The 16,844-nt window shown below is 40.4% G+C and overlaps 1 protein-coding gene across 1 annotated transcript in view; it reads left to right on the forward strand.

Annotated features, from left to right (window-relative positions):
- adcy5 (adenylate cyclase 5) overlaps positions 1–16,844 on the forward strand; it is an 84,817-nt gene that overhangs the window by 30,424 nt on the left and 37,549 nt on the right. Inside the window, exon 2 of the mRNA XM_058614783.1 lies at positions 15,736–15,885. Coding sequence (XP_058470766.1) covers positions 15,736–15,885 — 150 coding nt within the window. The remainder of the gene's footprint in view (positions 1–15,735; positions 15,886–16,844) is intronic.

Genomic DNA, 16,844 nt, shown 5'->3' on the forward strand with positions numbered 1-16,844 from the left:
AGTTTTTTTACGATTTGGGGAATAACTTTTACACAGATAATCGTACCGCACTCAAAATTGGTGACAACAGTCAAAACACATGGTAGATGATGCGTGATCAATATGACGACAAATCGTTTAACGGTGTTGCCATGGCAACGACGCAAAGTCGGATTTTTGGGACAAAAAATCAAACTGCTACAACTTCGTGAATCCTGGTCCGATCTGAACCAAACTTGCTAGGATTGATGATAGTCCGGCCCTAAAGACGTCTATATGAAAATATTAAATTTCGAAAACAGCGCCCCCTGGTGACAGTAGACAATATGACAGCTTGTATTTCAATTATCTCCTCCTAGAGCTTTTGTGCGATCACCTTCAAACTTGGTGAGATCAATGTGGACGAGTTGAGCATCAAAAGTTATCAAAAGCTTTTTAAAATATTGTATGGCGTACGAGATAGGGGGCGCCAAAATTGGAGATAATAATAATTTTTCATAACAGACAATGAAACTCTTATAACTTCGCGATGGAAGGTCTGATCCCAACCAAACTTGCTATAGTTGATGATGGTTAGTTGCTGAAGACGACTATGTTGCTGAAACGGTACATTTTGAAAACAGCGCCTCCTGGTGGTGGTAGAAAATTCTAAAAAAACAAACTGTTACAACTTTGCCAATCCTGGTCCGATCTGAACCAAACTTGCAAGGATTGATGACAGCCCGGCCCTGAACACGTCTATATGAAAATATTCATTTTCAAATACAGCGCCCCCTGGTGACAGCAGACAGAATTACGTTTATAGTTTTTGATGCTGCTCCAACAGGGATTGTTGTATCCACTTGAAACTTAGTATGTGGGACCCCAGGCCCTTCCTCAACATGTCCGTAAAAGGTCACCTCCCTACAGGAAGTGGAACGCCCGAAACAGGAAGTAAAGTCTTACATTGTCCGATTGACACGAAACTAGATATGTGAGTTACTGGACCTTCCCTGAACATGTTTACGGAGACGCCGTTGACCAAACAGGAAGTCGGCCATTTTAAACAGGAAGTGCCCTCTAACTTTGCCGTACGTTGTCCGATCTGCACAAAACCTTATATGTGACACCAGGGACCTGTCCTGAGCATGTCCGTAAAAGGTCACCTCCCTACAGGAAGTGGAACGCCCGAAACAGGAAGTAAAGTCTTACATTGTCCGATCTGAACAAAACTTGATATGTAAGACAAGGGAACTTCCCTGAACACGTTTCCAGAGACGAACAGGAAGTTGGCCATTTTAAACAGGAAGTGCCCTCTAACTTTGTCGTACGTTGTCCGATTTGCACGAAACCTTTCATGTGACACCAGGGACCTGTCCTGAGCATGTCTGCAAGAGATGACCTCCCAACAGGAAGTTGAATGCCCGAAACAGGAAGTCAACTCTAAGATTGTCCGATCTGCACAAAACTTGACATGTAAGACAAGGGAAGTTCCCTGAACACGTTTACGGACACGCACTTGACCGAACAGGAAGTCTGCCATTTTAAACAGGAAGTGCCCTATAACTTTGCCATACGTCGCCTGATCCCCCTCGAAATTTGGAACGACATGCGCGGGGACGCCGCTGAAAATAACTAGTACTGAAAATAACTAGTACTGAAAATAACTAGTACCGCGCGCGGTGAATGAACGGGTGAGAGCGCGAGGCACGCGGGGAGCCGTGGCACACGGCGACCCGCGTGGGTCGGCTCGAACCCGTTCAGAACCGCGCGCTGGTACTAGTTATTTTTATTATTATTATTATTATTATCAGGCATTGAAATGCTCTGACAAAACAATTCAGTGTGAATTTTCTAACACCTAATAACATTTGCTAAAAGAAATTCTGAGATTTTTCTAAGAATTTTTTTGAGTTTTTTTTTGTTGTTTCTAGACCTGTCTCCATAACCACAGTTTGAAATGACAATTTATTTTGTCTGTCTGTAGAAATCTGAATTTGTAAATACACTTACAGCTGGGTCAAAGGTCAGTAGTAAGCAGCATAATCTGCCCAGTGAAAGCCACTGAACATATTCACTTATTATTGAATATTTGTCATCACCCACTGATTTATGAGGTTTCATACACAATACACTGATATAGCGTTTGTTAAATTGCACATAAGTTTTATAATTAAGAAATATTTACAATCTAGTATTATTATTATTGTTATTACGGTCTATACAATTTTTGAATGGGCCTGTGCTTTGAGTTTACTTGCTCAACCATGGCATATGTTGATGATATGTCGCCTACTTCAACTTCATAGCTGTTGGTTGTGTTTGAAAATGATCATAACTCTAGGTCATAACTGCTAAGCTGTGTTTTTCTTTATTATTATTCCCCTCTGTCTCCATTAGTCACCCTGGCATATTATTCTTAGAACCTCATGGTGGCCACTTTTGGCTATATTTGGCCTGTGTTTTCAAGACTGTGTCAAATAAATATACAGAACAGGTCAGAGTTGCACATACACTGAGGCTGAGCATTAATATTTATCCCCTACTGGGTCAGGGATGGCATGCTTGGTATGTTGGAGGCTCCGTGGTACTTTCTTCCACTAAGCTCTCTCTCTCTCTCTCTCTCTCTCTCTCTCCCCCCCTCCCTCTCTCTCTCTCTCTCTCTCTCTCTCTCTCTCTCTCTCTCTCTCTCTCTCTCTCTCTCTCTCTCTCTCTCTCTCTCTCCCCCCCTCTCTCTGGCACACACACACACACACAGGTTTCTTCACACCGCGTCAACGTCCATTCATTTGGTCAGCCTAAACAAATTGTTATACCTAACTTTAACCACAACCACTATTCAAATCTTAGCCGTAAACTTAACCAGTTCCTCAGGAATGAGGTTCTGCCTCATTAGGACCAGGTTTTGGTCCCCATGAGGACTGCTATTCCCGACAAGGTCAGTGTTTATGCCAGAAAAGCTCCCAAAGAGGTAACAAATACAAGAACTTACAAACACACACAGACATCCAGGTTTTAGCAGTGCAATTTTAATCCTACAGTCTAATCATTTCTCGATCACCTTATAAGAACCCATCCAGTTTTGAAATACCAACTTCTGCAGAACCAGAAAAATAAGCTAGCATGGCATACTGTATTTAGTGTGACCGACCCGTTTTTCATGCTGAGAAATACCTGCTGTGAAAAAGGTCTATTACACCAGGTATTTTATTATTCAAGACGTGCTTGAGCACTACATGCGCATGTTGCATGAGTTGAACTGATGACAGCTTGCTGATATGAGACCTATAACTATAAATCAGATCTTTCCATATTCCACCACTTCCTGCCAAAATAAAGCTTGTATCATATTCTCCTAATACACTGTAAGCTGTGAGAGATGTTTACCTCTCAGTTCCATTTCTAGAAAAGTCTCCCTTTCTCGGATAAATGACAGAAATGTTTGCACCTGGCGCTTGTTTTTGCCGGCGTTTTGCAGTCTGTGATAAGACACAGCCAACTTGCAGAGAGACATAAATATTGCTTCCTCCACAAGAGTACTAAAAGTCGGCCTCCAAGCGAGATATAAAACAGCAGTTCTTAATGTGCAGCCAACTTTGTGGTCATCTCACTGGACTGTGCTTTAAAGGGGACATATTACGCAAAATCAACTTTTTAACCATTTTAATACTTATATTTGGGACTCTGGGGGCCCTACCAGTCACCAAAGTGTGGAAAAAGAATACTCCGTCATGTTTTCGTGGTTCCCCTAAGTGTAAGTATAGGCGATAAAACACTCGATGTTGAATTCCCTGCGCTTATGACGTCAGCATGCGCATTTCACCGCGAATGTTACCGCCCCACCAGTAAGTTTACTTCGAGAGCTCCACCTTAGCTCCACCTTGTCCCTGCGAGAGTGCAGGCGAGGGAGGAAGAGCGGTATTATGTCAACGCGGAGGGACAAGTGTGCTGTTCGTGGCTGCATAGTGGAGCACAGTGTTTTACACAAACTTCCACAGAGGATTTGATATATGAAGCTAATGTGCCGGATAAAGTCAGCAAACGTGTGTTCGTGTGTTCGCACTAGACTGCGGCCAGCGGTCGCCGTATTTAGTCAGGGGACGTATTTCACCGACGTACAAACACACACACATTGTTAAAATATTTGTTCAGTACGTCCTCCATGACCGGAGCACAGACTCTGTCTGATACAATCACATATACAGCGGCGAGCGGCATAAACTGCCGCTCGCCACTGGCGATCAGCGGTGCTGCACTCTCTGTGCAGAGGTGCTGCACTCTCTGTGAAAATCAGCTGATCGCCACCGCTGATCGCCAGCGGCGAGCCGCCTAAACGGCCGCTGTATGCGACTGATCGCCAGCTCCGGTGCAGACCGGTGACTATGCTCCGGAGACCTCGCCACCGCGGCACCGCTGATCGCCAGCGGCGAGCCGCCTAAACGGCCGCTGTATGCGTTTAGGCAGCTCGCCGCTCGCCGCTGGCGATCAGCGGTGCCGCGGTGGCGATCAGCGGTGCCGCGGTGACGAGGTCTCCGGAGCATAGTCACCGGTCTGATACAGTAACATACAGCGCCAGCTTATGCAGCTCGCCGCGCGCCGCTGGCGATCAGTGGTGCTGTTCCTAAGTGTTTTTAACTGATTAACAGTTCGGCACTGTTCGGCTCGATCCTTATGTAGAACGTCTCTTCCTGTGACGGCACTCTGGCTGTTTTCTGCGCACGCTGCCATGTTGATATTGTCAGAGAACTAGTGGAGGGAGGGGGAGACGAATAGAGCTGTAAAGCGCTGTAACGAGGACAAATCAGAAACCCCCTGGAAGAAGTGGGTGTGTGTTTGCCTGTGTCTCATTTGCATGTAAAGGGACCATGCACGAAAACCGAGCGTTCTGAAAGGGGCGGGCTTAGCAGGGTTATTGAACTGCTATGATGCTTCATCCTTATGGTATTTTGACCAAGGCATGTCACTGACATGTTCATTAGGACACCAGGGAACTATTTTAATGGGGGAAATAGGGTATAATATGTCCCCTTTAAGTTTACTTGCTCTTGATCAAGAAGTGCTGAGCAAATAAACAACAACATATAACATTATATGTGTATGCATTGAGCAAACACACCGAGATATAACGCTCTTGAATGTTCTACCTCAGTTATGTAATCACTTTCTCTTGCTTTGACATGCAATTCCGTCAATAAAGATGGTTAAGGGGATCGTTATACATTAAGTTGTATGACACAGACCCCAGGAGTAGAGTGGATGCCATGTTGTTAAATCATTCAACAAGGTTTTGGTCTCCATGAGGACTACTATTCCTGACAAGGTCAGTGGATTTTCTCTACACGGTTCATCATCAGTTTCATAGTCGGGCGAGTTTGTTTGTGTAATTTTCCTCACTCTCTCTGACTAAAACCGCTAAAATACCGTGATTTGTGATTTGCATGCCTGCACGGCGTCGCGATAGAGGGCAAAATGGTGCCTAACTGTGAGTGCGATGTGACATGCTGATCTGCAGCAGTTTTATTGTTCAAACGTGTCAACATAACACATGCATGCATGTTTGTGGTTTAAAACCCGTTAGTCATGCGTCCCAAACTCTTTCCCAGAACTGCTTTTTTCCGAACCGGGGCCTCGTTAAATGATTTAATAACGTTGCGGCCGCTCTACTCCTGGGGTCTGTGTCATACAACTTAATGTTCAAAAATCCAAACTATCCCTTTAAAAACACGGGTATCTGGTGTCTTCAACTTATCAGCCAATTGTTGCAATAATTACTGATCCATCAAGGACATTTTGAGGTAAATTAGCAAGAAAGTCAAAACCATGGACTTGTTGGTGGTGCTAAATATAAAGTAAGGGGATCAGTAGATTGTGTTGACAGTCATTTTTCACATCTATATGAAATGTGAGTGCAGTCCATCCAGTAGTTGTTGAGTCTTGGCCAATGCACAGGGAACACTGTGGGCACTGAGCAGCTACTCTGAGCTGTTAATCATCCATCACAGCTTGTGGATACAAGGCATGAGCTTTTTGTTTCAGCAAATGCACACACACACACACACACACACACACACACAGTACAGTTTGTGAACCTGTTCACTTAGTGATGACATGTTCAAATTGTGTGTATTTTATGTAAATCAAATACAAGCAACATATGACCTTATATAGACATGACTGAGAACATCCATTTGCAGTTTATGCAGTGCTTATGTATGTATATATATATATATTTATGGTTGTTTGTGTTGATAGCTGCTTTGTGTGGAACATATTCTCTTTACTAATACAAGGACAAACCTCTCACAACCACGTGGGAATAGTTTGTCAGTGAGCCCAGAATAACTTAACACGGCTCGAGTGAGTCGTGTCAGTTGAGTTCAGCAGAGACGACGCACACTTTTCACAGCTTTGAGTGCTCACTTGACGACAAACAAAAAGTCATTTTTACACTTTTTTGTGCACATAATTTGGACGAAGAAGAAACTTAGTTAGTGGCTGGGTGGATGTCATTTCCTCTTCTAATACTCTAATACTTAGTTTGCAGTTTCCTCTGCTTTTGTCGGATCTTCCCCTGCATTGAAAAGCAAAGGAGTCCACACAATAATATAACTTCATGTGCAGCTAACTCTATTGTTGTTGGTGATATGGCAGCACACAGAGGGGGAGGTGACTTAACGGGCTGATGGCCGTGATCTGATCTTGATGTGTGAACTGCAGACGCATGTTAATACAGGTGTAAATGCATGTGGTGAAGCGCTATCTGATCGCTATCTGATCACAGATTTTTTTGTAGCTTTTTTGTTTGACCATTTAATAAAGCTGGATATTCTCTTGAGGAAATGTCGAGAGAGAGTCTATTCAGCTCCCCGCTTTGAATAAATCTGTGCAGTTTAGAGGGTTCCTACAAGTTGCCTTCTTTTTTTTTTTACTCAGGGTGCATAGAGTTATTCTGGCTATTTAAAAAGTTAGATTTCGCATCAGTGATTTTAAAGCATTAGAGGAAAATGGATTTGAGTGGAATGTGTTGACATCAACGAGTGCCACACAGCCTCGTCTCCTGTTTGGCTGGAGATAAAATGCAGGATCTATATTTGGAAGAATCTCCAGTTAGTCAGCGTTCTCTTCTCAGTATCTCTTCTCTTCTGAGGCACAAGATGAAAAATGTAAGTGCTTTTTCTTCTGTTCGTTCGTGGGCTTGTCTTTCTTCTTCAAAGGCATGACTCATAAAATGACCTTTTAGTTCCCAGGAGTTCAGTGTCTCCTGTGCGGCACTAGGACTGTTTCAAAGCATACAGTGTCCCAGTACTAAATACGTGTTCCCAGGCAAAGGTGACTCCACCACTTTCAGCATGCAGACCCACATATGATGGTGGTAAATTCAACCTATGTTTGAACTGTTTTACTGCAGATAATTTGGTACAGTGTGTACAATTTAGCACATTTATTGGGGAAGTTGCATGGTGCTGCTGAATATATCTTATCGCACCTTTCCCTTCCAAGTGTGCTGGAGAAAATATGTAGCCTCGGAAATATGTTTAGTTTGTGCACTGTGGACTATTGTTAAAATATGGCAGTTTAAAATGGCAGCATTCCTAGAGCTGACCTGGCTCCTGATATAAATATAAAATGCTTATTCTGGGGTAATGGGGAAAACAACAATTCATACAATCATGTGATAATTACAATTATTGTATCTTTCTGTCAAATGAAAATAATATCACCTACATCTTACACACTGGACCTTTTTGACAAAGAAAATCTTTGCACTTTAGTTTAAAACTTTGTTTTGCTAACAATTCTGACTAAAATGTTTGTTTGAATTTGAGTTTGCCCTTTTGAAGGAACTACACAACTCCCAATCACAAATAATCCATGTCCACCATTTATCAAGAGGCTTCCTGAAATTAGGCGTGCTACTTCCATCAATGAGGATGTGTTTTCGTCTTTTGTTTGTGTATAAGCAGCATAACTTAAACAGGCAAGGGTGGATTTTGTTTTGATTTTAAAACCAATTTCAAATAAAACACCCCTAAAATGCAATTGTAGTTCTGGAAAATGATTGCTTTTCGAACCACTCTCTCTACTGTAGCATTTCTCCAGTAGTCGGTGGGTTCACTATAACGTTTACAGAATTAGCACATTAAATCATGGCATTGGAACATGCAACCCATAAACATTCTATTATCATATTGTGTGTTCCAAACAATGTCACAGTCAAGGTTAACTTCATGTTTGGTTGCTAATGACACACAGTAGGGCTGAACGATTTTGAATAAATATCTAATTCAAATTATTTTGACAGGAATTGGTCAATATGGGATAGGATATGATTCGCAATATCAGAGAGAATGGTAATCTTTACATCATTATTATCATCTTAATTCGAAAAGTGTGTGATATTTGTGCCGATGTGTGAGAAAGAAAAATGTTCTCTTCAGTCTGTAGAATAAGATTTGTATAGATCAAGACAATAATTAATCAAAAATGATATTTTGACACACTTTGGTGTTAAAAAAATATTTGAAAATTGCAGTAGGCCATATTGCAATTTCGATGAAATTTCAATTAATTGTTCAGCCCTAACATACAGTTATTTTTAATTTTTTGGTCCGTAGGTAAGTAGATGTAACCTTGCACCTTTCAATGTGTAAATGAGTCTAGATGTAATTCTGTATTTCCCATGCTCATTAAAATACTATAGTAATGGATATTATCAGTGAAATACAGTGGACTCTACAGGATTGTATTTAAATAGATATGCTTAATTGAATTTACAGTAGGGCGCCATAGCGCAACTTGCATCAAAAGCAGAAATAATGGGAGTTTATTAATAGCAGTCTTGTGAAATATTCTGTATTGGATGCAACAGAAGCTTTGGTTCATACAGTTGGATCCTTGGATTTGTTGTCGGTTACAGAAGCATTAATGCAGCAGCTGACTGCTTTCGAGGTAAAATCCAAACAATTAGCTGCAAGCTCTCACGTGAAAGCCTTACACTCTTTTGTACATTGCTCCGCAGACTGAGGGCTGGCAGTGGGCCACTCGGAGTAATCAGCATGCAGCACATGACCTGCATTTATCTTTAAAGCGCACAATGTACCTCAGTGTGCTAACTAGTGGGTGGGGGGGGGGGGGGGGGGGGGTGTACACACATAATCGATTTAATAAGCTGATCAAAAGTAAAAGTAAAAATCAGACCGACACTGTGGCACAGCCATCACCCAGGGGCTGTTTATTTCTCACACAGACTTGAAGTGAAAATAAAGTTTTCCATCCAGTTTTTCTGGGAATTGGTGATCTTGTGATCGCAGACAATTACATTTCAAAATTTAGCAAGTTGCCCCAGTTCACGATTTGATCTAATTTTTTTCATATTTTCACAGTGGCAGAGGAATCTTTTCACAAATGGTGTTTCGCTTGTTACAAGCTGGACCAGTCCATTTTTGTCAACAACTTATTTCAACTCCACATGGTAATGCTCCTCAAACTAATAATGTGATTCATGAAGTTACTTGGAAACAGAACTCCGTCTGGGAGTAAACAAATTGTGATTAATTTAATTCCAGGGAACTTCCTGAATACTGACAATCCCAGGAATGTTCAACAAGTAATCAAATTCACTTATGCAGACCTATTTTTTCTTCGAAACTTAAGATCGTAACGACATGTATGAATGAATGAAATGCCTTTTTTTTTTTGGTAAATCTGTAAATCTCATGCCATACATCCTCATGACACAAATATTACTTTGCCCTGCAGCAGCACCGGTGGTGTCGCCAAATAACTCACTTCAAAGTGTTTTAAGTATGTGTATGGAGAAACACAGAGCCTTGCATGCACAGGCTGCTGTGGTCGAGTTTGGTTTGGTGACTGCTGCTGCCGTTGCTTGTGTGGGCTGCATGTTGGCTGCCAGTCCTTCACAAGCAAGATGCACAAGTATAAACGAAAAGTCTGTTAGAAGCATGGCGAGAGCTTGCGAATAGAGGACAGGCTTTGCACCTTATGGGTGAGTGCAATCGGTGAAAAATAAAGGTGTGGAAGATATGTAGGAGGATAACACACAGACTGCTGGGTAAATATTGACACCTGATGTCATGCTCTGTTTTTCTTTTGGCTTCAGTTGGCCATTATTTATCACCTTTTAAGATACTGCGATACTCAAACACATACATTTTCCTTTGTTGAAAGAAGCTTTCCCTACTTTAATAATCACAGCCATATTATATATATACTGTATTAAGTACACCCATTCTTGCAAATATCTAATCAGCCAATCAAATGGCAGCAATTCAATGCTGTAAGGTATGTAGAGATGGTCAAAACAACCTGCTGAAGTTCAAATCGAGCAACCATGAGGCAGATGCACTACAGCAGCAGAAGTCCATACCAGTTATTATAAGGTCTCTTGTATACCTAATAAAGTGCTCGCAAAGAGTAGACGTAGGCCTAGTTTCGTCCTGCCAGCACCTGCCCTTTTTATCCTCCAACATCTATCCTGATCCCTTTTGGTTCAGTGATCCAAATCAAGTGACCACTGTGTGTATCAGTAATACTGAGGGACACTCTCCACTCTACAACCACTTTCAAACACGCACTGGCCATCTTCTTAAATTTGTCCGAATCAGTCACAATGTCCACAAATGTTGTTTTTTCCTGTCAAGTTTCTGATTTCTTTTTAGTAGTAGTAATAGTTGGCAAGTGGGGGACCAAAGGGCACTGGCGAAATGTTCCTGTTTCAAATTCTAGAAACCTCCAGAAAATGTCATGGCTCAATTTTTCAAACAGCTACTGTGGCGTGCTGAAAAAATCTGAACGAAAGGATTTTCCCTAACCAGTTTCACAAATGGGTTTCCCATCGTGATGTACTGTATGACATCTGCGTCTCATGATGTACACTAACAACATGTCATCAGAGAGAGAAGTCAATCTCCCTCCAGGTAACTGGCAAGATCTAATTTACTTTACTTTATAATGTAAAAAGAAACTAAAAGAAAGCACACTAGTAGAAAAACAAACCAAGGAAGTTTAAAGTCTGAGGTAAGTAAAGCTTGTGCTACTGTAAAATGATGCATCGATTACAGTTTGATGGCTTTTCCACAGCTGATGTTCTGACACTTCCCATAAATCAGCGGCATTAATGTACGTGGTCATGTGTTAAACAGGTTCATTAATAATTGACATCACAGGACTGCTCTTTACTCTTACAGAGACACCTGCGGATAATTATTCACTGGGGCCAGTATCTGCAGGAGCCTCCATTAATCAGATGATAACAGAAATAGATGGAGTAAAGAGTAAAATACCTGTGGGAGCATGGCTTTTATTGCCATGAATGTTACATCACGTTTTTTTTTTTTTAGCTCAGAGGGAATTCAGCTTCTTTGTGCATCACAATATTATCTACAACAGCTTACTTGAAACGTCATTGCTGTCGCAGGAACTTAGTCATTTGGGGATTTTTTTTTTCTATGTAATGACTTACTTAAGTGCTTAAGTTACTGTCTTTGGCTCAGCAGCTTTTGATTTGTATGAAAATGAGTCAGCATGAGTGAGGTAAGCAAAACAATATACACGAATCACCAAGGGAAATTACTGAAAAGGTTTGGCCCTGATTATGTATGTTAAGTTGGAAAAGAAATGAGTAAAGATGATCATAGACATTAGCAGGTTTCCTCAAAGGGTATTTGATAATTACTCCTTTATTTCTACTCTCACTTTTGCTCCATGTTGAAAAGCCCACATGCATGTTTCAAAATAAGTTCTTGTAAGCAGTCTTAAAGGTGCAGTGCATAGGATTTAGCAACAAGTACTGGAAAGGTTGAATGTTGCAACTAAATACTGTATCTATCACCTCTCCCATCCTAAGGAGAACTTCTGGTAGTCTTCAGTTATCAATACTTTTGCTTTTCCATAAGCGATAGATGAGCCGATACTATACGTGTCGTCGTCAGACTGACGGCCACTGATTGGCAGCGAGTGTCCTCACTGGATTCATGAGTCAACTGAACAATGCAGAACTGTAGATCAAATAAAAAGACTTCCTGAAACATATATTAATCTCCAACATTTAGCAAGGAATTTCTAAAACCTCAACACTGAAAGAGGAGTCTTGTGTATTCAGTGACAACACTGCCGAAAGCTGCGAACGCGACCGTGACTGTGTCAGATGGAGTCTGTGGTCCGGTCATGCAGGAAGTACTGAACCATTCTGTGAATCAATCTTTTTAGCAGTGTGCAACTAGGGCCTATAGGCTACATTTCACGAACATAAGCCCACACACATAAATGAGTAGATCAACAAAACCACTATAACCTGTACACAACTCTAAAACCACTCACAATACAACAATAATAATAAAAAAAATCCTATAATACAGTTAAATTCATTGGTTTGTGGTAAAGTGATCATTGATCTTCAGTAAATGTAGAAATGTGCCTTAAAGGTGCTTTCATGCCTAAAAGTAAATTTTGTTGGTCCGCAACTAATTGGATGCATTATTTAATTTCTCAGATTAACATTCACAAAGGCATAAAAGTACCGTTCACTTATTGGGCACATAATAAACAGATTATTACCAGATTATAAACAGACAATTCCGACATCAGATTATCTGCATCATAGGTAATCGGCATGTTTTTTTGAAGGCCAGCAGGTGTGGTGGTATGGCTACAGCCTTGGTGTTCTCATCAGAAGCTAAAACTGAAAAGATGTTTACTTTGTCTGTTAAAAACACGGTGGTCCAACATGGCAGCCTCAGGAGTGAAGACCCACTCCAGATGTAAATATAAAGGGCTTGATCTGTGGCAATGAAAACAACAGTTCTCTCAAACAGACAAACATAAATGTAGTTATTTGTGGTATGTATGCCACATTTTTTTAGACACTGGACCTTTAATAGAAAAATCCTGCTGCTGGGGAATATTTGTATTGACCTGATGAAAGAGTTTCTCTGATGGATGCCGTTTCTATGGCAGTGTGGGGGCGGTATGTGACGAGGCCTTGGTGGAGCTCCATGTGCCGCTGTTTCCTGGCTCACTCCACTGTAGGTAGCAGAAACCCACCTTTAAATGTCAAATTTAGACAGTTTGAAGCTGATTTCCAGCAGGCAAGAGCATTTTTGAAGCCTTACAATAACACAGAGCTTCATCATATAGCAGCTTCCTGCCACCTGTGCTTTTTCTCTTTTTTACTACAGCATGAAATGTCACATTTTTGTCAAACATTGGAAAGCAAATTAATATCTTTTGGCTCTAATAATAAAATGTATGCATTATTATCAAAATATTGAGACATTTAAACGTAAGCTTCTGCACAGTTCTGAACTCTTTGACCTTTTAAGCAAGGACATTAACTTCACCATTTACTTTCTTTGTCACTTCGAAACCAATTCCTATAAATAGCTTCTCCATGAAGCTATTTCCTTTCTTTATTCGAATCTACCCACAATACAGAGTATTTGGTTTCAGCCAACCAGAGTGCTAACTTAGCTGCGTGGGTAAGTTACAATAATCAAGCAAATATTCATAATTTTTGTAATCACATAAAATAGATTTCTCATATGTATATATATATATATATATATATATATATAAATTGTACAACCTCAATGTGATTTCTGGTTAATTGAATCAGCATTCAGCTCAGACAGTATGTTAGTGTGATAAGAGGCAGAAATAACAAAGAGCGACCTTTTCTAAATTACCCACCTTCCTTCTGTCTCTCACCTCACTTCTTAATTTTCCTTGGTCGTGCCTCACTTCCAGGCTTGTGTTTCACTAGTCACTTCTCCCTCTGAGTGTATTTAGTTATTGCACAGAGAACAGCTGAGGGGTTTCGACTTAATAGAGATGTGCAGTGTTCGTGTAGTTCGTTCCGGCCTGTGATGTGAATGTGATTCAGCTGGCTGTTTCATCCCGTCAAATAGCTTCATGAAAAGAATGGGGCTGCTGGCCTTGTCCTCCTACTGGCTTCCTATACTGTTTTTAGCGCTCGTGCATTGTGTTTGGTGGGTGGACAGGTTCTATGTCACCTTTTAGTGGGGCACACATGCAAGCATGCACCAACACAATTCATCCACAGAAAATGTTATTTAATGCAAACATTATTTGTTATAATGTAATGTTTTACATCTCGCTCCAGATGTCCGTCTGGACTTTATTTTTTTGCTTATTTTAACCATAAAAGGGCCAGAAATTCCAAAATATCATTCAGTATCAGGCAGTTATTTACAATTTACTGCATGTTAAAATAGTGTATTAACGAAAGTTTTGTTTTGAAAAAACACTGTAGTTGTACATGAACACCAGAGTTTGTGTGTTAAATTTGAAATTTGAATAGTATAAAACATATGTAAAATAACATTTGTTTGAGTTTTTGTCTCAATGTGCAAAAACAGGCCAAAAATGGAAACTATGTTCAGGTGTTTTTCTAACTCTCTCCTCTCTGGTGACAAAGATGCTGATTCGACTGGCTTCCTTCAACAGGGCAAGTGAATTACCATAATGACCACACGTTGGCTTGGACGTGCAACTTCTCAGCTTTCAGAAACCGTTGACATTTTTCTAATAGCACAAAGCGTCGCGTAATTACGATGATGCAAAGTGTGCTTGCACAAACGTGTCGTCTGCAATACTCTCTGTGTTAAAGGGTTAATGTCTTTATTAGGGATGAGCCAATACGATACTCAATATCTGTATGGTCTGGTCTGTATGGTAAATCACTGGATTGAATATTGGACAAATAAAAATTATAATCTGATACAATACAAAAATCCTATATATCGCATCCTTCAGAAAGAATATTACACAGTTGGAGAATTATGTCTTTTAATTGCCATAAATGGCACAAATGTGTATTTAACAGCTCCATAGTTATTGGTATCAGACATGAAAAAGTGGTATTGTGCCATCCCTAGTTTTTATGCACTGGGTAGGGCTGCAACTAATGATTATGTTTATTATCAATTAATCAGTAAATTATTTCCTCAATTATTTTTTTTCCATTCATTGTTTGTTCATTGAATGCACAAAATGGTGCATAATGTGAGTCAGTGTTTTTTCAAACCTTCCAAATGATTACTCTCTCAAATGTTATTTGTACACAAACCAAGGGGTAGTAAGTTTTCTGCCATATTGCAAAGAGACCATATTCACATTTGAAGGTCCAGGGGGTAACATTTCAGAGGGTTTATTGGCATAAATTCAATATACTAGCAATAAGTATGTTTCTAAATAAATAATTTTGTTTTTGAAGCATTAGAATAAACATTTTATAAGTAGGCTTCCATAGTTTTCTGACATGGTTGGTAAAGGGAAGGATGAAGAGGTGGTGTCTTTTTTTTTTACAGTCTGCAGTCTCACTATTAATTGTCTAATTCTTACACACTGGAACTTTGATAAAAATTTCATTTGACAGATTAAAACTCAAAATCAATAAATAAAATAGTTATAAATAATATTTGATTAATAAATCACTCATCACAGAAGATTCTATTATGTGACATAACAATATGATCAACACTGACTTATTTAAACAGCTAAACTTTTGTTCAGGTGTTGAACAAAACATACAATCCTCTTCAGCAAGTCCTGATTTAAAGGACAGAAAAAAAACAACTAACTGCTTTAGTTGTTGATGGAGAACTGGAAGAATAGAGGAAGAGAAATGACATGTGACAAATGCCTCCAGCAGTGTTTGAACATTACTAGAGCTTTGACCTTTGGCTCACATGGATTTTCCCTCTCTTGTCGTTTTTTTTTTTTTTTTTTTTTTCACAGATAGTTTCCAACGTGCTAATCTTCTCCTGTACCAACATCGTGGGAGTGTGCACCCATTACCCCGCCGAGGGCTCCCAGAGGCAGGCCTTCCAGGAGACAAGGGAATGCATTCAAGCTCGCCTTCACTCCCAGAGGGAAAACCAGCAGCAGGTGAGGGAGCACAGATGTATGGTGACAGGAGATGATGATGTAAAAGCGGACTAGTAAAGCTCCTTGGTGATTGAATCAAATAAAGCACTGCTCCTTGTTGGTATAGAGAAAAGATGTTGTTGTCATGTGTACTGTCCTATTAGATAGAGACAATAGGGAGAGAAAGGATAGATAGAGAGAGAGAGAGAGAGGAGAGAGGGGGATGACGGCATAATCATCAGGTTTGGTTTTGTGGCACGTTATCTACCATTTGAGCTACCAGGGTTCACCCACTCATCCATCTATTGTCTACAGCTTTAACCTCCACACGAGGGTCGCAGGGCTGTCAATCCCAGCTGACATAGAGCACAAGAAGGGTGACACTCTGGACAAACAACCATTAATCACACACTCTTGACTCTATGGTCAATTTAGAGTGCACAGTTAACTGTGGGAGAAAACCCACACATGTACAGGGAGAACCCACCCACTCATGCTGTATTTAAAAGAATTGTAAGTTTTAAATAAACATTACATTCAAACCATTGTCAAATGAGTTCACACAATGCTGATTAAATCTATCAGCTTCACATGAATTTCTCTGTGAGATGTGAATTTCTCTGTGAGATGAATAAAGTATCTATCTATCTATCTATCTATCATGACTCGGTATAGTATATATTGTGTCACCCAGTGACAATTCTGCACTGCACACAGGAAGTAGTTCTATTTTAGGGCAAGGCAGACGGAGGCATCAGCAACATTGCACTAGTAAAGTGAGGCGGCTGTGAAGAGGTTCAAGTAGAAGGCCCATGAAAAGTTTCTGAAGTGAGTTCAACAGCTCAAAAAAATCTATTTGTTTGATTACATTACATGTCATTTAGCAGACGCTTTTATCCAAAGCGACTTACAAGGGAATTGAGTACAAACTGCCAGGGGTGGAGTTGAACCTGCGACCATGAAGTGTTTTGCACACAGGG

Source organism: Solea solea, chromosome 2, assembly GCF_958295425.1.
Source record: "Solea solea chromosome 2, fSolSol10.1, whole genome shotgun sequence".
Lineage (NCBI taxonomy): Eukaryota > Metazoa > Chordata > Actinopteri > Pleuronectiformes > Soleidae > Solea > Solea solea.